This window comes from Lissotriton vulgaris, chromosome 4_1 (genome assembly GCF_964263255.1).
Source record: "Lissotriton vulgaris chromosome 4_1, aLisVul1.2, whole genome shotgun sequence".
Taxonomy (NCBI): domain Eukaryota; kingdom Metazoa; phylum Chordata; class Amphibia; order Caudata; family Salamandridae; genus Lissotriton; species Lissotriton vulgaris.
Genome location: NC_141691.1, coordinates 2,094,048,426 through 2,094,072,697, shown reverse-complemented (window position 1 = coordinate 2,094,072,697; position 24,272 = coordinate 2,094,048,426). Strand labels below are relative to the sequence as shown.

The 24,272-nt window shown below is 43.1% G+C and overlaps 1 protein-coding gene across 1 annotated transcript in view; it reads left to right on the top strand.

Moving 5' to 3' along the window:
• The window catches only part of LOC147725112 (GTPase IMAP family member 9-like), a 33,710-nt gene extending 11,101 nt beyond the window's left edge, over nucleotides 1–22,609 (top strand). The window contains exons 2-3 of the mRNA XM_086967109.1: nucleotides 16,541–16,608; nucleotides 20,309–22,609. Coding sequence (XP_086823235.1) covers nucleotides 16,557–16,608; nucleotides 20,309–21,123 — 867 coding nt within the window. The 5' untranslated portion in view covers nucleotides 16,541–16,556 and the 3' untranslated portion in view covers nucleotides 21,124–22,609. The remainder of the gene's footprint in view (nucleotides 1–16,540; nucleotides 16,609–20,308) is intronic.
• Nucleotides 22,610–24,272: the final 1,663 nt, after the last annotated feature.

Sequence of the window (24,272 nt, the reverse complement as noted above, 5' to 3'; positions counted from 1 at the left end):
CCAAATTCAGGGTTTTTCAATGGGTAGGAATTTTGTGCCCAGTCTAGGATTGTCTTTACATGGCAGCCTTTGAAAGTGAACATGTCATTGGAGAAACTGACACTTACTATAACAACATCTGGACATGACAACGGTTTACTTATGAAATCCTGTTCCTTTCATATGGAGATGTGGTGACGTGAGGATTTCTGCTCCTAGATCAACACACTTAACCCATACTTGCAATTTACCAGCAATACATCTGACTAAGCAGTACCCTTTCTAGACTTAATGATCACTAGAACTGAAGGGAGGCTATCCATTACCAACTTCAAAAAATCAACTGACCGGAACAGCCTCCTTCTTTATGGCAGTCACCATCCAAAAGCACTACAAAACCACTTACCCTTTGGCCAACTTCTGTGTCAAGATGAATAAGGGCGAAGGTCCATAGTGAGAATAATATTGACACAGGAACACAATTTAATAACCCACAATCTGCAGGGAACTCCACTAATTTGAAAAAATTCCAGTAACAGGATAGCATTTATCCAATATGAACTCTGAATGTTTCCATTGTCTCTAATTGGCTGTCAATAAGCAACCTCCTCAGATGGGCTGGATCTTTCATATGCACTTTCTTTTGGTCCTATATGTTAGTTTGAAGAAACATCAGTGAAAGTAACAAAATCTGGCATGCAGTGCTCTGTGATCTGGAGGTTAAGTGTTTTTCCAACCTGTTCCCTTTAAGTGAACCCATTATCTAAGTTATGAGAAGTGGGAGCAAGGTCTTGATCAATAACCAGGTCCTTTAATAAAACATTTTTAGTAACTCCCAGTTTTTCATCCGCATACTCCATCTCTAAGTTGACTGCACCCATAGCATTGGTTATTAAACTAGTTATTGAAGCTGTATGGGTGGTCCTTAGTTGACATAGTCAAAGCCACAGATTTTCTCTTACCCATAAGTTCCACTCACACAAGTTCTTGAAAATAAGGTCCAAGAGATGTGGCCCAGTCGAGCCTTGTGTGTGCAGGGACAGGTGCAGATGGGCCAGATCTTAGTTTAGACATATCCCTGGTGCATTCTGTGCCAAGGGTACCAAAAGCACCTTAAATGGCTCAGATTGTGTTATTGCCAGGAAAGGAGTATGGCAATCTTGATCCTGGCTCCCAATGAAGCCGGTTCAGCACAAAACAAAGGCACATAACGAACAGCTAGTGTGAGAAGTTGGCCTGGTATATAATGCTCACTAATTCTAGTGATCACTTTGTACCATGCCAAGCAACCCTTATGATGATTGGTTGTAAGTCAACCTTGTAGACCAGTTATCCTAGTGGTAACGTGGACAAAGCAGTCTTAGGCTAAACTCTGAAAGGCATGTGAACCCAGCTGTATTACCATACACAACCCCCTTGAATACCAAATGAAAGGACACCACACAGATATATATTGAAAATATATATTGATTTATTAACTAAAAGTATCCCCTGGACTCTTTATGAGCACAGAAGCACAAGCGTTAAACACAAGACAGTTTAAAATACACAAAAGTTGCACAATATGGATGAGCCCTAGGGGCCACCTAAACCATATACTAAGAAAGTGGTATAAGAGATACCAATCTGAAAGGAAACAGGCCTAGGGCCTTGGGAATCGCTGGAGCTATTCGAGACTAGCAGTTACTAAGTCGGGAAAGGCCACGGGACTCGGGTGCAGTGTTTAAAGTGCACGCACTCACCAATGCAAAGTCTATGGTGCGTAAAAAGTACAAAGTTAGTTAGTTCGGAACCTTCCAAGTGACCTAGAAAGCTGAAACTTGAGACACAGGCCCTAGAGATGTGTACCAGTGTGGGAACACCGGTGGAGCTGAGTTACCCACAGGAAGCGGGTGCATAGGGTCGAAGTAGTGTCGGGTTTCGTCACGCTGGTCGATGGTGCTTGGAGCTGAAGATGCTGCAGGCGGCTTGATGTGAAGAGTTCCGGTGGATCCAAGGGTGGATCTGAAGATGTGAAGACCTGAAAGCAGAGGGGACAATATTCAAAGTCACTAGCCAGTGACTACCGTGGAACCAGATTGGAACCAGGCGATGTCGGGTGCAAACAGGCGTTGAGGTGTAGCTTCTCTCTGCAGCCACGTAGACACCGGGGGTCGAGGACGTCCAGGAGTCGGTCACGAGCTGTCCCTCGCAGGCTTCTCGCTGTTGGCGGTGTTGGCAACTTGATCGGAGCAAACAGGCCTTGTCTAATGCAAGCCACGCAGGAGTCGAAAAAGGCTTAACACTCGGACCAGCAAGGTCAGAGCGGGTGCTTCTTTTTACAGGAGCTAGGGCAAGTCTGGAGCAACCAGACCCGCAGTGTAGTTCTTCGGTTTCGTCGCCAAGATGGCCGCTGACCACGTGGCTAGTGGCCGGGATGGCGCGTTGAGTGGCACAATGCAAAAGGGCCCCACGCAGATCGTGGAGATGCTGGGGGGCTGATCTTCGGTGCAAGAGCTGCTCGGTGGTGGGGGTTCTTACTCCCCAAAGCACAACGTCGAGGATGCCTCTGGTGCTGTGCAGTCAGCTCTTCGGGTGTCTTCCAAGATGTCCCGTCCCACGTCTATCGGTGCCTCCACGGGTCCCTTCTTTGTAGGGACTGTGGATCGAGCTGTGAGAACTCTGGGAGTCTGGGTCTTGTCAGGCTCTGGGCTCGGGCTCCGGCAGGAGGCGGCAGCAAAGCAGACGTCGATTCGCTGGTTGGTACCTGTGTTCACAGGGTGGCCACTCCTAGGCTTATGCCACAAGGGAGATTCTCTTCAGTCTTCTGTGCAGCAGAATGTCGAAGTCCAGTCTTCTTCTTTGTTTAAAGTTGATTTCAGGATGATCTGCTGTGCAATGGCACTGCTCCCAATCTTATTCCCAATCTGAGGGGTGGATCACCTACTAGGTCCCTCCTCTGGGTGGGACCAGGAAGGGGGGCGGTTACACCCCCTTTCCTTTGTCCAGCTCCTCGCCAGGCCTGGGTCTGGAAAGTCCCAGGACCGGTTTGGACTGGCTTATGCACGGGGACACCTTGTGTGCCCCGGGCATGTCTCAATCTATTCAGCCCTGTCCTACCCAATACACAAAACCCTGTCTGGGGTGGTGCTCGCACCTCCCAAGGCAGGAAACCCTTTGTCCAAGCCTCCCTCGCTGGAAGGACTCCCAGCAGCAGGAGGTCAGACTTGTGTCTGTGGTGGCAGCATCCATTTTGTGATGCTGAGGCTCTGGTTAACTTTAACCGGGGTTAAGGCTACACACATGTCGTGTCCCTCTAGAAGGGTGGAATGCTATCCCCGTCGACAGAACTGTCGAGGGGATAGTATTCCAATTCGTATGACACCTTACTCGACATGTTTTGATAAAGCCAAACCAAAGATAGCAAATACCCGCGAGGATTATAATGCACTTAAGAGTATATGGTATGGCAATATCCCGGAACAGCTTAGGGAGTGGTTCCCGACAGCTGCAGACAGGCTCAGCTCATGCTAGAGCACCATCTCACATATTTCCAAGCACTCTGCCTCCAGGATTGATGAGGCCTTCCATAGGAGTGGCTGATAGGAACATATGTGTCCAGTTTAAGGGTAGATATAGGGATACTATATCTAAGTAAGAGGTGATTACACCAAATTACCCCAGCTGAGTGATCAGCCAGTTGTGTCAAATATGGAGGCCAGGCCAGGGGTGGCACAATACATGCTGCAGCCCCTGGTAGGCCTTGGATGCACCTATGCCCTGGGTACCTATGGTACACTGTTACAGGGGCCAACAAGGTGAACCAGTTCCAATTCGTAATGCACCTAGAGTGCATTGGCAGTAATTTAGAGAGAGAACAGCAGGCTGTGGGTCTGATTAGCAGGCCCACAGCCACATTAAGTCATAAACCAGTGAAGCAAAAAGCAAAAATTTGGGGTGACCATAGGATAGCAGACCCTACTCTCCTACAGCTGGTACCAGTGGTGTTCTAAATGGGGCACATTGTACCGTTGCCTGATGGAAGTTGTTTAGTGGAGGAGCCTGGGGCTTTTAGTCCTTGCCCCCAAAAAACCATTGTTCAGTGAAAAGCAAAGGTACATACATCATCTATTTATGGGAATGTTAGTAGACATAGAAAATGCAGCAATTTAATACTCAACTTATCCATTACCCATCTTCCCTCAGTATTATTCTTTAAAGAAACATGTATAAAATCACAAGAATGTTCACATATGATTTTAACACTCTTTCCTTATCCAAGTGATAGATATGCACTACCCGCCAAATATTTCCTGAGTTTTAGTATTTCTGAATCCAATAGATGTGACTCCTGCAATAATGCAATATTCGCTTTAAGCTTCGAACGATGTGACAGGGCTGAAATGCTAGTTCTATGCCATTTCATGAAATGATTCCAAGAACAATTTTGAAAACATGACTTTAACATTAACAAATCAATAGTATAAGGTAGCTGAGAAAAGGAGAAAGTATATAACTTACACAACAACAAATATATTGTTGATGTCATTTTGGGAGCACGAAAGGGTGTGAAAAATTGTATAGTGATCAGTGTCAAGAGACAGACAATACAAGACAATACAAGACAAAATACATTTTAGGAACTGCTAAGCACCAAGGACTCATCTGCCTTAACCCTTTCGCTGCGGCGGCTATTCCGCCGCAGCGCTAAAGAGGCGGGGCGGCCGCGCGGCCGCCGCATGCTGGTGACAGAACCGCTCCGTCACCAGCTACAGTTGAGCTGTGCTGGTGACGGAGCGGTTCCTTCATGACCCGCCCCGCTCATTAAGACTGCCGCGCAGGCGCGAAATGAGCGCCGCGCAGGCGCGGCGGCCGGGCCATGACGGAACCGCTCCGTCATCAGCACAGCTCAACTGTAGCTGATGACGGAGCGGTTCCGTCATCAGCAGGGGAGGGGTTAAATACTGCAGAATCTAGTCTCTTTGAAAAACTATTTTCAATTCCACGCTACATATCTCAATCCCGATAACACTGGAATTCAGTATAAAAAAACAGATACCAACAAGACAAGGAGCCCTCGTCAAATACTACAAGAGAATGAGGACAGCAGAGGAAGACTACTTAGCCCATTACTGCTGGTTGGAGGTTGAAAACCAATCCAGGTCAAAAAAGTCAGTATACTTTGTTTTAAAGCAATCACTTTCTTCTCTAAAGTTGGAGGATGCTTGGCTCACAATACCACCCTACCCCGAGTTCAAACAAACAAAGCTATTAAACGGCAATCCCAACTAATAGATAAAGCATCTTTAACTCATAAAATCCATGCATGGGTGGTGATGCCAACATGTATAACTCTAAAACCACAACCATATCTGTTAGAATATTTTTGAAGATCAAAAAAATCAACCTGATATTACTGAGGCTCAGTGTTTACCCATCTAAAGACCTTACCCCAAAATGGGAACGGTCCTAGCACACTCTGGAATGCCGCCTTGCGGGTATGGAAACGAATCACTACTCCATCTATTATGCACTTGTCCAGTGCTACTAAACATTCGGAAAACTCTTCTATGGCCAACACTGAAGCAACAACAAATACGGACTTGCAGATCAGCTGCATAAAATGTTTAGGAGGCTCGACAGTCCAACTGGCATGCAAGGCGATACAGTGTTTGAGCTTAGCAATAAAAGAACTTGAGATGAATTAAACATGCCTTATCATAATTAACTTTGCTTGCTTAAATCAAAATCTCACAGTTCACATGACCATCGCAGCAGCACTTTATTCATAAACTATGTTTATGTATCATGGGTTTGGACAGCCTGCAATCAGCCTACCCCGAATATATCAGAAGCCTCATTTCTCCTTGTAGGTCTGGATGCCATATGTTCACATGTAACCAAAGAAAATAGTTCATAACAGTTTAAAGTCATTTTATATTCATATAACACTAATGTTCTATGCTTTTAAAGTATTTTTTAGGGTTAATTGTATTGCACTTTTATGATTTCATTTGAAATTGAATAAAAGTATTTCTTCTCTCTCAGTCATGTAACTCAGAGACAGACTACAGTCCCCAAATGGCTTAGGCAAGAAAATATAAACTGTTTAAAAGTGTAACCATAGGTTAGGATTTTGAATTCCAATTCCACACACACTGGTTGCCAGTTCCGTTGAAAACTACGCTTATAAAATGTAATAAGGTAACTCCAATGTTACTTAATGGGAGAGGTAGGCTTTGCAGTAGTGAAAAATGAATGTAAGAGTTTTTCAGTACCAGGGCATGTAAAACTTAAAATGAGATGTTCTTCTAAATACATTATACCCTGCCCTCTGTCCTGTCCTGGGCATACCCTAGAGCAGGGGTCTCCAAACCGGTCCTGGAGGGCCGGATCCATGCCAGATTTTTAAAATTACTACATGTATCTCAATAGGGATATCGCAAAAATCTGGCATGGATCCGGCCCTCCAGGACCGGTTTGGAGACCCCTGCCCTAGAGGTTACTTATAACAATTAAAAATGACATAAACAGGCTGCAATGGCAGTCCCGACACATGAATTTGGTGCTGCTTAATTGATGGCACAATCAGTGCTTCACGACAAAAAGAAAACATATCCATACCTTCAAGACGACTATTACAAACAAGATAATCAAGGTCGCTTCACCAACAGGGGACGAGGGAACTATCGTGGCAGAAGAAACTATACCACCTTCTCCGACTCATCCTACAGCTCGGAGGGAGAGCAAGAATTTGCTGGTCCAAGCCGTCCTTATAACTACCAAGAATACGGATACCAGTCACCTCAATTCATCCCTTTTTTAGGACAACGCCCCGGACCATGGCGACCCCCGAGAGGAAGAGGGAGTTACTCCAACAGAGGCCAATCACGCGGGCAGACCCAGAATACCACCAACTGGGAATCTGGACGCGGCCAAGCTCAGAAACAGGTTCACTTTCAACAAGAACAGCATGGCGAAAGAACCACACGCAACAAGACATATTGGTGGTAACTGATACATCTGCGACTAATCCCATAGTCAACATTTCCCAATACACTTTGAATGAACATGAACAACGCGCACTGAGTAAAGGGTTATCATATGTCCCTACGAACAGACCGGATCCATTTACAGTCCGCACTGAACTTTTCAAATTCTTTAGAAAAATCAGGCTCAAGTACTTCTTCAGGAACGCTGGACCATATGAGAATCCATCCTCCACTGGCCTCAGGATTCCTTCCACTTTTGTTCCACCTTCATGCACTATGTCCAACAAAATCCTGGCATATGAAGCAGTGGTATGGAGAGATGTCAACAGCATATTACTTGACAAAACTTACACCAAATATAACACCAGCAGGGTTGAGAAAGCTGCTCTTCAATCATTGGCCAAGAATACACAGGTTGTCATCAAACCTGCTGATAAGGGCGGAGCTATTGTCATCCAGGACGTTTCAAAATATGAATCCGAAATCAAGCGCCAACTGATGGACGGGGTCAGCTATCATAAACTGAGATCTGATCCATCTCAGGCAATAGCATTGGAAATTCTAGAAATAACTCAACTTGGACTTGACCAAGGATTCCTGTTGAAAAATGAATTTGAATACCTCAATCAACAACACCCTCACCTGGCAACTATCTACACACTTCCCAAAATCCATAAGAATATGGTTGACCCACCAGGGCGCCCGATTGTGTCAGGTTGTGGATCCATACTTGAACCTCTCGGCAGATATATTGACTTCTTCCTTAAACCTCTAGCGGAGGCAACACAGACATATCTGAGAGACACCTTGCAGACGATTAATCTTGTTGAAAATTTACCATTTAATCCACTTACCCAGTTGCTTGCTACCTGGGATGTGGTATCCCTCTACACCTGCATCCCTCAAGATGAAGCTCTAGCGGTCATTACCAGATATCTTCAACAAAGACCGGCACCTATGCAAGTACCCACCGAATTCATTACAGCCCTGCTCCGGATAGCCATGACGAAAAATGTCTTTACATTCAAGAATGAATTTTTCATACAGACCCAAGGAGTGGCGATGGGGGCCCCTTTTGCCCCGGATGTAGCCATTCTATACATGGCGGCTTTTGAAGACAGTACAGTACTAAATATCCAGAATCCTTTCAGAGACCATTTACATCTATGGGTTCGCTATATCGACGATATCCTGTTAATTTGGAATGGTGAATCAACGGCATTAACAAGGTTCCATACATGGCTCAATCATCAGCTACCTCACCTACAATTCACTCTTAAATCGGACAATCAAACTATTGACTTTCTTGATATTACTATATATCAAAATCAAGGTCATCTCTTAACAACACTATACAGGAAATCTTCAGAGAGGAACTCCCTACTCCAATATAACAGTCATCACCCCCGTGCACTAAGGGACAATCTCCCTTTTGGTCAGTTCCTACGTATCCGTAGGAACTGTTCCAACAAGGAACATTATCTTCAACAATCTGAAGATCTAGCTGACCGTTTAAAAGTACGTGGATACCCCAGGAGACTTGTCACCAAAGCCCGCAAGAGAGCCTGGATCTACCCTCGTGATGAACTTCTAAAACAAAAAGACTCCACCACTAACCAATCAGACCGCATTGTCTGTGTCACAACATTTTCTACTAAGAGTAATCAAATCAAGAAAACCGTCAACCGCCATTGGCAACTCATCTCGGACGACATAAAACATCCAGGAAATCCCATCCACGCCTTCAGGAAAGCGAAAAGCGTTAAGGACTATGTTGTGCGCTCTCTTCTTCCCAGTAAGGAGGAACCCACCATAAGATCGCTTTGGAATCTCCAGCCGGTCACAGGCCATTACAAATGTGGTCACTGAAAAGCCTGTGATACGACTATACAGACAAAAGAATTCCAGCACAACCAAGCCAAAATACCACTCAAGACACTGACAAATTGCAACACTTCAGACGTAATTTACGCCATTGTCTGCCCATGCAATCTCATCTACATTGGTCAGACACAACAGAAGGCTAAACTACGCATTCTGCAACACATGAGCAGAATTAGGTGTGAAGCAGTAGGTGCACCTCTGGTGGAACATTTCAGATCAGCATCACATCCCCCTGAGAGCCTTAAATGGGTCATAATTGAAAAAGCTACTCTGGGACCCCGGGGTGGTAATATCACTACCATCTTGAATATCCGTGAGCTTAAATGGATGTTTTTCTTTAATTCCATACAGTCAGGCCTTAATGAACATGACAGTTCTTTCTCTCAATTGACAACTTTACCCTGAGACTCTGTACTAACTCTGATTACTCCTATCCATACTCTGCTAAGAACCAGCTATACCAGGTCTTTACCGCCATGTGACAGGTACACCTGTGAATCTATCTTCCAACTTGTACCGGATTTTGAAAACCAATATCTGGGTTCAATTTTAATACATCTCTGACTAACTAGCATGGCCTTTACCATCATGTGATAGGTACGCCGTGCCAATCTGTCTTTGATTTCTCATATGCACCTCTATAATTGATATGGGTATACTGTGCCATAATATAATGTGTTCTGTTTTAATGATTCTGGGGTCCTCCTGAAATGTCATTTTGTTTCCTCCACCTGAATTTTGCCCTGTAAGGGACCTTTGTCTCAGTATATCACTACAACACATGACAAACTCGATTTGACGGGATTTTTAATCACCCTCTCTGAATGAATCCAACAGTCGCCCTGTCGACTTTTCCATCTACTTGATTCCACAGTCAATTTTAATTTTATTTGATTCATTGCCCTCCAGCAATTATTCTTCGCTATATCCTTGGAATACAAGACACACTGAGTCTTTTTTCCAGCCCCATTGGTCATGTGTTACTGGTGTTACTATGACTACGACCATATCAGGAAGCTCGACATTCCGCCTCGAGGCTCCCGAAGAGACGCCGGTTTAATCTAACATCGGTAAGTCTACCGATCCCCAGCTTCCCATTTCGGAATCGCTCTGGATGATTTAGATCACCATATTACTTACACTGCCACTCTTTGTCATTTGTCCAGTTTACGATTCCCGACCAACGCGGATGTTCGTAACCTCAACGGGGACGCTCTGAATTTCTTCACGTCATTCGGTAAGCCGTCCCCCTGCCTGACCTTACCAATCCTCGCATATATGTGCTTTGGCCATACTTGAATATGTTCCCCTTTTTGTGTAGATACGTTGAGTGATCCCCAGTGCCTAACGCTCCCGGATCCACCTTCCCTATCATGCCGGAACGCCAGATTTAGTCTGAAAAGTAAGTCTTATTAAATTGCATATCCCCAATGGATTATCTCAATCTTTAAACTACGGACTTACACATTGTTGGCATTTTCCGTAGGAAGCATCGCTCTCTCTGCGGACTCTTCCCGACCATTGACCATTAAGCACTGATTAATTCAGGTATGCTTTAAACACAGTGTGTTCCCACTTTATTCTAAAATGTTGCAACTATGACTATTTCTAACAAACAGAGCAATAATATGTATCCATTATTAATAAGTTGCTAGCCCTATCCCCCTTCATCCTGATGAAGACCCTGACGCAAGGATTTCATTGATTCCTGCCTAATCTGGGGTCGAAACATCGACAAATCCCCCGTATAACACACAGCCCCTCCTACCCACCACCTTTGTATATTATGGAACGCGGGGCATGTGTACCATGAAATATTGTATTGTACTATGACCGTTTTGCTACACATTGACTATTGAATTTTTGCGAATTTTTGATATATACTTGCTTTTATTGTCACTATTCCCTACCTGCACTACCCTCACGATCTCACATCCTCCTTACCTCCAGGGGCACCATTATAACAATAATGTTTGAAACTATATCTGTTGGTCCGTCCTATAATGTGAATAAAACATTATAGACGCATTTTTTGTTTATTGGACTTAATTGTATGTATATTTAATCACTCCTCCTTAACTGGGACCCCTTCCCTCTTAGTGCTGATACTACCCAGGTCCCAGTGACTTACTTTGGGTATACCCCCCTTTTGATACTATCACGATAACTCGTGGCATTTAACTTACAGGCCCGGGGCACAGATAGCGTCACTTTACTAAGGACTTACAAGTAAATTAAGATGCCAATTGGGTATAAGCCAATGTTACCATGTTTTAAGTAGATATCGCAAGCACTTCAGTGCTGGCTCACAGAGGTAAAGTGTGCAGGTTCCTAAAGCCAAAACAAATTTAGCAAAAAAGTAGTAATATGAAGGAAAAAGGTCTGGGAATGACCCTGCAGAAAGGGGCAAGTCGAACAGTAATGATGTAGCTATCACTACTACTCTCCTCATACCGTTGGAAGAGGTGGCAATAGCCACCCTCACTCGGATGTTTTGAAAACGTCTGTCAGAGAGCTAGGTTTAGTTGAAGAGGAGCATAGTAAAATGTGGAGCACATCCAGTGTGCTGTTAGGATACATTGTTATCAGTGCCTAATTTGAGACTTTTCCTTCTGGTGCTCGGCACTGACACTTAATTGTTAACACCGGCTCTAATGACTGTCTGCCTCATGGTGGCTGTGTTTGTCCAATTTGAAGATCAGCACAAGATCAGTTTACTCGGTCCTGAGGAACACCCTAAGCAAAACCTCTGTTTCCAGCCGAAGGAACTTAAAAACGGTGGCCACAACATTCAATCCGTGGGCCCAGCTGGAGTCGACACCTGGGCATGGCTGCCTGGGACCCTGAATTCAACTGTAGTGTGGTTTATGGGCCTCTTTCTGCTTGCATGTTAAGTTAGCATGGCTTATTAGGAGTTTAAATGCCATTTGACCTTTTGCTGCTTTTTTGCACACAACACTGCTTAGCTGTTTTTGCAGAGTTAGCTTTCCCGAAGGTCTATACATGAGAAAAGGTTTGTTTTCCGACACCCGAGACATACATTATACCCCCAGTCTGTACAGTGAGTGCTGAGCCACCAAGGTTATCATAACGTGCGAGCCTGTTTATCGGCATGTCCGTCTAACACATTCTAGACACAACAATTTGGCAGCTGCAAGCCGAGTAGGATTCTGGCGCCTTTCTCATAGCACACTTGCCAGATTTGAACGCACTTGGAAGATTCCAGGCATGCAGAGAGACTAACTGACCCTGATGTCATTTACACTTTCTGAGCTGACAGGTAAATGGGGTCCCCCTAAGAAAGCTCAAGAGACCTTCTATAGTTCTATAATACATAGTTCCTAGAAAGGGAGGGTGCTTAAACTAGGCTCATTTATCACCTGTTTGCACTATCATTGTAATAAGATTCCTCCTTTTGTATTTTATGGCATTGTAACCATGCTGACAGTATTATTGTTAATCATATGTATGCTTATGTTGACTAAAATACTGCGCTTGAGATCACGTCGTTAAAATAAACATTTTAACCTTACCATGTCTCTATTTTACTCCTGTTGTGGACTGGTATGAACGTATAACAAAAGAGTGTTCTCACTTCCCACCATTCCTGAGATGGTCCTAAGTCGCATGTTCTAGGTTGTCTAATCATTGGTTTCCTTGCTATAGGACGAAGAGCTAATGTGACACTGATTGCTAGTCTGGTAGGGGATTTTGGGCACTAAGGTGAGTTTTTGGCACGCCCTAATTCGCTGAGGTTCTAGGTCTCTGTGCACAGTTCTATGTCTGAGCAGAATCCCTGTAACACAACTTGATTGCTACGGTAACAAAGCAACAGCAACAACTACCCTGCAGGAGCCCCCTCAAGATATACTCCTGGAATATCAATCGCCTAGCAAATAAACTGAGCAATAAGGGCACCGTATCCTATTTATGTTCCTTTGAAATGATTATATTGCAAGAGACATGGCTTCAGACAGTGACCACCGTCCCCAAGAGCATGCCCTTTACATACAGCTGGAGCAACATGTCACAACAGCGGATCAAGGTCTCAAAATCCTGACCATCCACCTAAAACTCATCAAGTGAAGTGTCAACAACCTCTCAACTTTGGCGATAGAAGCCAAGCATTAACTTATCAGTATCTACGGGACTGAGGGAGACCCACTCATCAACTGGTCAATGTCCTCTAAAAAATTTGTTGGCTCAGTTCGCAACACCAATGGAGAGCAAACCAAGGATGTCAGCCCCACAAGTAAATGGTTCCATTCTTACAATAAGATCTGTAAAACACAAAAAAAATCAGTTGTGAAGAAAACTCAAAATGTCACCTGTGGACCCAAAAATAATAAGTAAACAAATAGAGGCTCGAGACATCTGAAGGTAGCCAAACACGAACATTGAAGGAACACCTGGAACTCATTCTGGGCCAAACTTTTGCATGATATAAGGTCCCCAACAACTCACTATAAATGGCCTCCTCTAACATCTCGGAGTCAGAATGGCACCTCTTTCTATCTGATAATTTCAATGCCCCTCCACTGTCAGACCGGTACTGTGAGCAGGTTGAAGAGTATGCAGTTAGCACCATCTGGAAAGCTCAAACCACCATTTACGACATGTCATCCCTTGGGGTCTCCTTCTGAGAGGCCTTAATTCAAAAGCAAATGGCAAAGGGACACAGGGACAGAGCTTCCGGCCCCGGTGGAATGCCACCAGCCTTGTACAAGGAGGTTTCAGCTTTTTGGCCCACTCAATTATCCCCACTCTACTTATATATCTTAGAAAGGAACTCCATACCAGCCTCATAGCGTGGGTGGGGACTTGCTTCGATCTTCAAAGAGGGCAACAAGAAATCTCCCGGAAATTACTGCATGATCGTCCTATTTGATAATGAAGCAAAGCACTTTGCAGGCATGCTGCTGGACTCCTTACAATCTTGGGCTCAGAAACATCAAATCATACCACCAAACGAGACTGGATTCACAAGCAACACTGACACATCAGTGAATCTCATCACACTCACTCCTGATCGACCAGGTCAAACTAAATATCAGTCCCGTATATGTGGGTTTCATAGACTACAAATCTGCATTTGAAAGGGTAGATAGAAGGAAGCTCTGCCAGAAACTCTCCCTCCTCAATACCCAAATTGGATGGCCCCCATCTTTCTAATTTACTCGATGCTGATAATCTGGTTCTTCTCAGCCACACAAAGATCAGCCTACAACACATTTTGGATGCAACTACCACATACTTCTATAGGAACGGTTAACAGATAAACAAAGAGAAAACCAAAATCCTTGTGGTCCAAACAACTGGGACCAAAAAGCCAACATGGTGTCTTCAACAGGAAAGAATAGAAGCCACCAGTTGCCATAAGTATCTAGGTGTCCTCTGCAATAACAACGGCAGGTTTGTGAGCCAGCTGGCTGCATTCAAAAAGAAAGGCACTGCTCTGTTGTTCGCACTTAGATCCGTTTACAAAAAACTAAATAGCCCCCCGCTTTGTTCCAATTCTTCAGGTGCCTCAGGCAAAGGTTATCCCATCCCTAAGTTGCGGGAGTGAGGCTCTGAAAGGGCGGGACAGCGGGTCCTAGAACAAAATAGTCATAAAAATCTGCATATCCGTATTCCAGCTCCCTTCCCACACGTCTCCAGCACAAATCAGACTGGTATTATGAATCTGTAGACAGGCACTGACCCGTATGGCGGCCTTTGCTATAAGCTGCCATAAACTTAGGGCCTCCAAGGAAGGCACTCTGGCCCACAATTTAAGGATCAATTTGAACATAAATCACAGGTCGGTGAGTCATCACTATCTGACCCGAGCCGTCAATAAACTTGGCCTGACTACCTCTTGGGACCTACACGTCAGCCAACAGGAATTTAAGAGGTTAGCAAAAATGTGTACACACCGTCTTTCTTCAAATGAAGATAGGGCCAGCCTGTCTGAACGGAACCATGGTTGGATGACCCTGCACACTTACAAACAACTGAAACTCCAGTGCTATCTAATGAATACTTTCAACAAAATAACTAAGCTACAGTTTATAAAGCTGAGAATAGGGGTCATACCCCTAACCTGTCACCTCCCAATATGGAAACAAATCTACGCACAGGAAATGTGTCGGCTCTGCAGCCAGCACAAGCAGGATATAACACATGTATTGTGCCTGTGCCCTACTCGCTCAGAAGACAGAATGGCTTTGCTACAAAGGGGTGGGATTGTGAAAGACATACGATCCTGCAAAGGAGCGCTCCTGGCCTGTTTTGAGCCTTTGAACATAACTCTGAATTGTGCATTGGTCAGATGTATGGATCGCTTCTCCAAGAAGCTAGAGGAGGTGAGATGTGAACGGGACAGACAGACTGGAAATTTGTCCCTTCACCCTCACTGAGACCGCTGCCTTCAGCCACTGACCAACAGACATGCCCTCAACTTTCAAATATTGCATGGCACAATAGAAGTTTATTTGTTTGAATTGTTACTTTCACATTATGCCTCTCCTTCCTTTAGGAAGATGTCAAACCCTCTTTTCCAAACAAGCACCATCTACATAGCACTTTGGACCTAGCACTATGTAATAGGGGCTTTTATGATACAATGACTCTCCTTTTTAATTCTAAATTATGAAAGTTAGTATTTAATGCATTTTAAATTTTATGACACAATGACGTTTTCAACCCTAATATTAGTCAGTATTGACGGAATTACTTTTTGTCCCTCACACTGTTGGAAAGATTTTAAATAAATCATGTAATAAAGTTTTAAAAAAATCAGCACTGCAGTTGTTATTATATTATAATGTATTATATACATTAAAAATGACTGCCACCTGCTGCCCAAGTCATTCATATAGCTTTGGACCCTGGAATATTAAGAATTGTCAAACTTATAGTTAATTGATTGTCAGCAATTCAGTTGGCACTGTCCTTGGTAGCAGTGGCAGGTGAATGGGTGGTACAACCTGGAGCGTCCTCTGGCACCTATTTATTTACAAATAATGCATTGATTGCTGTCCCATTTCAATGATGGGCCAGGGCCTGTAAGCAGCATGATATGACTGGACAGTGTTTAGCTGAAAAGTTATTAGCATTGAAGCCTGAAACTGTACCAAACCAAATGCTGGAGTGGGGACTCAAAGGAGGCAAATTATATACTTTGGCTTGTGCCTGCATTTGTGGACTTTGAATTCCTTTTATGAATTTCACTTCCGGTGTTGTCATTGATGAGTAAGTGTCTATGCCATCACTCCCTGGCATGTCATCAAGTATGATAAATAGCTCTCAGACATAAGATTTTTTTTAAACTAAAAAGCTTGGTGAATAGTCCTCACTTAGGATACTGTTCAGTACCTTCTGACTGTCCCAGGATCCATAAATTAAGGCCTCAGACATGCTGGTTGTTTTTGCTTTTCATCAGGTGGGGAACTATCAGCAAATCTAACATGACAGCACCCAAGACTCACATGAAAAACACAAGTCTCTTTAGCTGACCCTCAGCCTTTTTTGTCCAGCCTGTGCTGTTAATGAGGTTGAAAGTTCCAAACACCATTGTCTCTGTTCACATGTTGTAGTTTGATGAATGAGATTAGAGCTGTCTGTCTATGCTCAGCAAAACTCAATGAAAGGTTTGTGAAATCAAGCAAATACCTCATATACGTCATTTCACAATGTAATTGATGGGATTTTTGTATTATTTTCAGTGACATTTTCAGTGGAATGGCACATACAAGAAAGCAGAACTGCAAAGAAACGGAAGAAATGACTAGAGGTATGGTATGAATCAAAGACTCTGCAATAATAGCCTAAAAAAACATAATATGTCATGAATCTATGATGAATACAGTAAGTACCAGAAACATGCAGTGTTAGTACTGTTCAGAATACATTTTTTTAATGTTTTCCTTATAATTTGTTATTGCGTAGGGGAAGGTCTGATGTCTATTCAGTGCAAACATAGAGTGACGTGTGGTAAAAATAGTAAATACACCTTCACAGAAACCAAGTTTTGGTGGTTTTATTGCACAATATGAAGTAGTAAAAACCCATATTTCACAAGGAGACATAAAATATGCCGAATGTTTCATAGTTCCCAGTGAAATATGGGTTCCATCATCATAGTTATATCCCAGAACCAGTTAGCCATTATAGGCCTAATGTGATTTTCAATATGGTTGTCTCAATTCTGCAAAGAAGAAACATTATTCTGAATATTCTCTTCTTGTGTTATTTTGTTTACTTGAGCTAGAAACATTGTCCGTGAAATTTGCAAAACATGTGGTAAATGTTGGTAAATCCATAATTAAGTGTGTATTGCACCCACAGAATCACATAAATCTGCTGACCCTTCCTGCTTTACATTTTTTTATCAAATTTCTTTTCATGAAGGCTAAGCCAAAGGATTCTAATCCCAGTGATTTTCCATTGCTAGCCCCACTGTGACAAAAGCAGCTCTTTCAAGCTAACGACTTCAAATCAACATATACTATGAAAATACATAATGGGCAATATGTAATATAGTCCAATAGCCTTCTTGGGAGTCTGTGAGCATTTATAAATTACTCTGTAATTACATCTCCGGTAACTGTATAATACAACCCCACATTGCCCTGTGACAGCAAGAACCACCATGCCTAGAGGCCCTGACAATGGTAAAGCTTGCAGATTGATTTTAGACCTGTAATTAAATCCATAGTTCACTGGGAACTGTGAAATAATTTCTACATTTTTTGGCTCCCTGTCAAATATGGATTTCATTACCACTAAATTGTGATATAATAGAATAGAATCACGTACACATATAAAAGAATATACATAATGCACGTGGTTATGTGGGGATATGACATTTTTCGCAGGGTCACCCCACTTTTTGCCACAGTTTTGGAGTGCTAATTTCTGGTGTACTGACATATAACACAGTTGGAGTTGACACATCTCAAGGATAAAACTGCAAGGGAAAACTCACCGCAAAAAAAATTACATATGAAAAATACTACATAAAGACCTACATTACCAGGATACATTAACAATAAATAAGTGGTAAAAGATAATATTGAGCAAATAGAGATGATTAGAAGAGGGAAGTATATAGAGAAGGATAGAGCAGAGGAGGAAAAAAGAAAAAGAACGAGAGGAGGAATAAAAAAAAGGAAGAAAAGAGATAAGAGAGAAGAACATGTATACAGAACAAGGAAAAACATCCAGACCTGTGGAAAGAGAAAAAAACGAGAAATGACGAGCATGATGACGCCAAAGAGCACGGACCTCGAAAAGAATACAAAGAGAGTAAAAAGGAAGGAACCTCATAAAACTGAATACAGAACAAGCAAAATTATGAGCAACAAGTGAGCATGAAGGAGGAATTCAGAGTGACACTACTAAATCACAAAAGAGACTAGGTATTTGTGTCTATTCCATGTGGTGTCAGGTCCTGAAGATAAAGTCTGAGTTTTTCTGGATCATCAAAAGAGCGTGACCGACCATCATGAGTAATCTTGCAAAGACATGGATGAAGGATTCCATATTGGATATTAAGGTGTCTCAGCTGAGGACGTAGCGCAAGACATTCTTTACTGAGTGCATTTGTTGCAGTAGAAATATCCTGAGAGAGGAAGAGATTATGATCTGACCAAATGAGGCGATATTTGAGTTTAACAGCTTTCAAAACCCGCATCAGCTCAGTGAATTCAAGGAAAAGCATGATGATAGCACATGGTTTAGAAGCATTAGTGTTAAGACGACCCAAACGGTGTGCTCTTTGTATATTGAGAGGATTTGTGGAAACCTGAAGATCAAGGATTTACGGTAGGAGTTTTTGTAGAAAAGGTACCATATCAGGACCTTCAATATTTTCTGGGAGACCATATAGGCGTAAATTAGTTCTCCGATTACGATTTTCAAGGTCCTCAGCATGGATTTTTAATGTGTGTATTTCCTGTTCTAAGAGTGGTATCTTAGTAGAAACATCATGAAGGTCGCTGACACATTGTTCCAAATCTGATACTTTACCCTCCATAACAATCCATCTCTCCTCAATCTGTTTAAGTTTTTCATTGGTCACTGACATAAAAGGTTGAAGACCACGGGCTACATCCAATATAGAATCCAAAATTGGATTCTGAGATGAATGTATGGGAGAAAGTGGGTCATTTTTATGCCTCTTTCGTTTTGTACCAGTAACAGATCTTGCAGAATGAAGATCATTAGCCATAGTGATAAAACAAGAAAACACCAAAAAAGTGTGAGGAAAAATATAGTGTATATAACAATTGTAGTAGAAGGATCCCAATATAATATATTAACAAAGCCGATAAAGTTAGTGGAAAAGTAAGATAGGCTCCTTCAATCCAGATATAATAGACATGAAAATACAATCCAAGTTCCTCAAAAAGGTTGGCTTCGATAAATAGTAGAGCTGCGCTAATGACCCACATCATTAAAATACTCCTTTTGTCACAACATGTTGCGATATTCAAACGTGCCAGAATAGAAAAGCCATTTGAGAAACCATTACAGTCCATATAGGTGAGCAATAATCCAGTGGTAAAACAAAACTCAACTTCCAGTACACAGCAGTATGATGGGTCTAAAAAACTGCCATTGGTTGAGACAAAAGCAAGTAACACAAGCGTTTGTACAATGCTTTAATCTTCAGACATGAAGAAAATTATTCAGGGAGTAGAAAGGTTTTCTGCATCATTCATGATATATTAACTTCTGCAGCAGTTAAGAAAATCCAAACAGGGTTGCTTTGGAAAAATGACATATCGTGTGAAGCGGTAAAATTTACTTGAGGAGATTAAGCGTGAACGCTGCAATCTAAAAGGGCGGCCGCGCAAATCAAAAAAGAAAACAACCACCACACTCCAGTTGAAATACTAGTGGAGAATGCGGCTTAAACCACCATTAAGTGTATTACTGGATATTATGTGGCAGCGCAACAATTTGCGTATAGGATGAGCATACCAGTATTAAGTAGGCAACAGCTGACAGAGACGCGGACTCAGCGACCCGAAATGGCGGCCGCCCGCGTCTCAACACAGCAAAGTCTTCGGCAGTCCGAAGTTGCATGCAGAGGCCAGGAACACCTCCGAAAAACCTGTCGTCAGGTGCACTGCATCTTCAAAGGTAAAAGTTGATGTTCCAGTACTCCGTAGTCAGTAAATGAGGCTCACGAACAGAAGAAGAGTTCCGCGGCACTGCGGAGCTCACATAGGGTCTGCCATCACTCCTCGGCGCGCAAGCCACGCCCCTCAAATGTAAATTCATAATTGTGAATACATGGCCTGTAAAGGATGGAGTCTAAGTTCTTAGCATCTTTAAAACACAGCTGGAGTGACCTGTGTTTAATCTGCGTATGATCCGTGTGTAACCCGTGTGTGTCTTCTAAGTGAGTTGTGTGTGACCTGTGTGTTAGATCTGTGTAACCTGTATGTAACCAGTGTGTGACCTGCATTCTCTTCTCTTCACAGTGACCCGTGAGCTGAGGATTGTCCTGGTCGGGAAGACAGGAGTGGGAAAAAGTGCGACAGGAAATACCATCCTCGGGCGGAAAGAGTTTGTCTCCAAAGCGTGTTCAAATGCAGTGACAATTGTGAGCATGGAAGGGTCCTGTGTGTGGAACGGACACAAGATCGTGGTCGTCGACACTCCTGGGCTGTTCGACCCTGTGATTCCAAATTCAGTAATTGCTCAGGAGATCGCTGAATGTGCAGTGATGGCAGCCCCCGGACCCCATGCCATCGTCCTGGTGATTTCTGCCAGTCGCTTCACCGATGAAGAGGCGAGGGCCATTGAAGACATCCAGACTCTGTTCGGAGAAGAGGCCGCGAGGTACATGCTGGTCTTGTTCACACGGATGGATGACCTGGAAGATGATGGAGTCACCCTAGATGAGTACATCGGAAACGCAGATAACAAGCTAAAACTGGTGCTCAGTAGCTGTGAGGACCGCTACCTGGCCTTCAACAACCGAGCAGGAAAGGAGGAGCGAAATGAGCTGCTGCACATGCTGATCTCAATGGTTCAGGAGATGGTGGAGGACAACGGGGGCTCCTACTACACGAATCGGAGGTTTGAGAAGGCGGAGCAGGAGATCCGAGCACTGGAGGAAGAGATTGTTAAGGAAAGGGCGAGAACTGGGCAGACTAATAAAGAGCTGCCGACTCCTCGCGAAGAGGCCAAGAAGAGTGTCCTGAAACGCGTACTGAAAGTGTTAAAGAGATCTGCAATAGCGCTGTTAACGCTAGGTGGCATTGCATTGAAAGTGGATGAGCTATTCTTCTAACACAGAAACAGCTATGAACAAAGAAAGGCCTTGGGTTCACACTTATTCACTGCTACGCTCACACTTATTCACTGCCACGCTAACACTTATTCACTGCCACGCTCATACTTATACACTGCCACGCATGTGAGCATGGCAGTGAATACATGTCATTTACTGCCGTGCTCACACTTATTTGCTACCTACGCACACACTTATTCACTGTGATGCTCACACTTATTCACTGCCACGCTCACACACACACACTGCCATTCTCCTACGTTTTCACTGCCACGCTGACAGTTATACACTGCCACGCTCACACTTATACACTGCCACGCTCACACTTATTCACTGGCACGCTCACACTTATTCACTGCCAAACTCTCACTTATTCACTGCCACGCTAATACTTATCCACTGCCACACTCACACTTATTCACTGGTGCACCCACACTTATCCACTGCCATCCTCACACTTATTAACTGCTACATTCACACTTATCCACTGCCATGCTCACACGTATTCACTGCCACGCTCAGACTTATACACTGCCACCCTCACTTATTCACTGCCAGGCTCACACTTGGAGAAGTGTGGCTCAATGGTTAGAGCGGCAGACCCTGATGCAGAGGTCTAGCCCGGGACCAGGGTTCAATTCCCCGCCTCGGTGTGTCTTGGGCTCAAAAATTCCACAGACCTGATAATTCTCGCCTCGTGCCTATTCTAATCATGGAGTCCCACTCTGCAACTCTGGGCAATAGCTTTCTTAATCTCCACAACGGCCCCCACAACGCTAAGGATGCCTGGCCTTCACCCTGGGGGTGCCCAGGAGTGGACGCCTCACAGGGAAAGCCAGGACTGGTTCCACAGCGGTATTCGTACAAGCGCCTTGAGACCCTTGCGGGTGAGTAGTGCGCTATACAAGTGTCAATTTACATTACATTTACATTACATTTACATTTACACTTATTCACTGCCACATTCACAATTGTTTACTGCCATGCTCACACTTATTCCCTGCCACAGTCATACTTATTCATTGCCACACTCACACTTATTCACTGCCACACTCACACCTATTCACTGCCATACTCACACTTATTCACTGCCACACTCACACTTATTCACTGCCACACTCACACCTATTCACTAACACACTCATACTTGTTCACTGCCACACTCATCACCTGCTTCCCTTTGACCAGGGAGTAGAATTTAAAAATTAGAATGGGAGTAGCCTTCCGGTCTGAGGGCTCTCACTAAGAATCTCAAGCTTTCACACCCCGAAAAAATGAAAATAAAAGATGTGATCTAATTTATTGTGATCTAAGCTTGTGAGCTACATCTTTACAAGGCAAAGCCATGATTATTATACAAACGGTAATGTTTCTAGCTAATCACTTATCATTTGTTAGCTAAAGTGCATATCTAGGTGGATGGGTTTGTACAGGTACACAGTAATCATGGGCGCATTAATGCCCTGGAAGATCTGATGTTACAATAGTCTGCAATTAAACTTGCTCTATCTTCACCTTGTCCTGGCTCCTGTTTGTTGCCAACAACTCCCATTGTGCATGCGCAGCACCTGACTCAGCTGACTGACAGTACCTGCAGTGGGCCACTTTAGGGTCTCAAGTACTGACCATGGAAGCCTGAATCATGATCTTGTTTTAAATTCCACTCTTTCAATAAAAGTGATGTTTTTGAATGCTTATTGAAGGTACTTGACCTCAATATAAAATATCAACCACAACAAGAAAATATTAATAACTGTTAAGTGAAATATAAAAGTTCTGCCCTGTGTGTGCCTGGTAAGGGACAGAGGGATCTTAATGCATGAATCAAATAGAACATTTACCAGAAATAAATTGCCTGTGTCTTCAGATCAACTGATGCTCACCACCAAGAGCATTTTCATGGTATTTTGGCACCACAACTGCAGATTTCTACGCTGCAGCCCCAAATTTGTATTCACTCTCAAAAATAATGCTTGCACCTGCATAAGTAACATCAGTTATTATAAGGTTTCTAGGAACCTGCCACTAAACTGAGTAAGTAGTGACGTAAGAGCCTTACGGTGTAAGGGCTGCCTCCCCCACCCTCTACAACCTCATCCAAGGGAGGAACTGGCCCTGTCAGTGCCAACCTGGATGGATTCTCCTCTGGCTGAAAACCACCCACCACCCTGCAGCCTCTTCTGAAACATACCTTGAATAAACAGATAATACACTGGTGCAAATCAGTGATACCTAATTTGTGTCCACTCTATTGGTTTTTACTATGCACAAAGCAGAATAGTTTCAGACACATGTGCATCTACATACTGTACACAAATGAATTAGTCACATAAATAAAAGACACACAACATTATGTAAAATCTACATCTGTAAATCCAAATCAGAACCCTTGCACCAATACCAAGCTGCCACATTTGATTTGAATTTTAATCTATCACAAATGCAACCAGAACAAAATATATAACTTACTTGTCTTAGGTCATATGTGGCAAAAAAGTCCTCTCCCTTCAAATGCAAATTAAACAGTGTGAGAAATTGACTTGTTGGTTGAGGGGAGGGGTGAGCCCTTTTCAAGCAACTGCCACAATCCCTGTCAGCGTGAACCACACAAGTCACTAAATTAACCTGTGCTTATCCCTCTGGCAGCTTGTCTCAACAAATTCATCCGTAACTTAGAGGCTATGATGCTGATTATGATTAGGGCTCCTGGTTTTATAGTATTTATTTTTTTGTCATTTCCGTCTGTATTTTTTCTCAACCTTATCTGTATTTATCCATATTCATTATGGGTTTCTTGAAAAAAGTAAAGGTAAAACTGGTATATTTCCACATTTATTTAACCAATAAATATGCAGTCATGATTGAATGCCTGCTAGGTTGTAGTGATATGAACACATGCAGAAGATAAATCACTTATATGAAATTATGCACATTTCAGTAACAGCCTTGTGCATAGCGACTGCTGTTTAAGTCTCTTTACTAAAATGTATTTCTTTTTTTACCATACTTACCTATCAATCCACTCAGTTATTGGCCTTATAGTCATGGCAAAGTGTATTTAAAATCACTCAAAAAGGACCCAATTTCCATTTTTATCCACATTTAAAAATAAATACAGACAAGAAAATAAATGGTTTTCTGTCTGTATT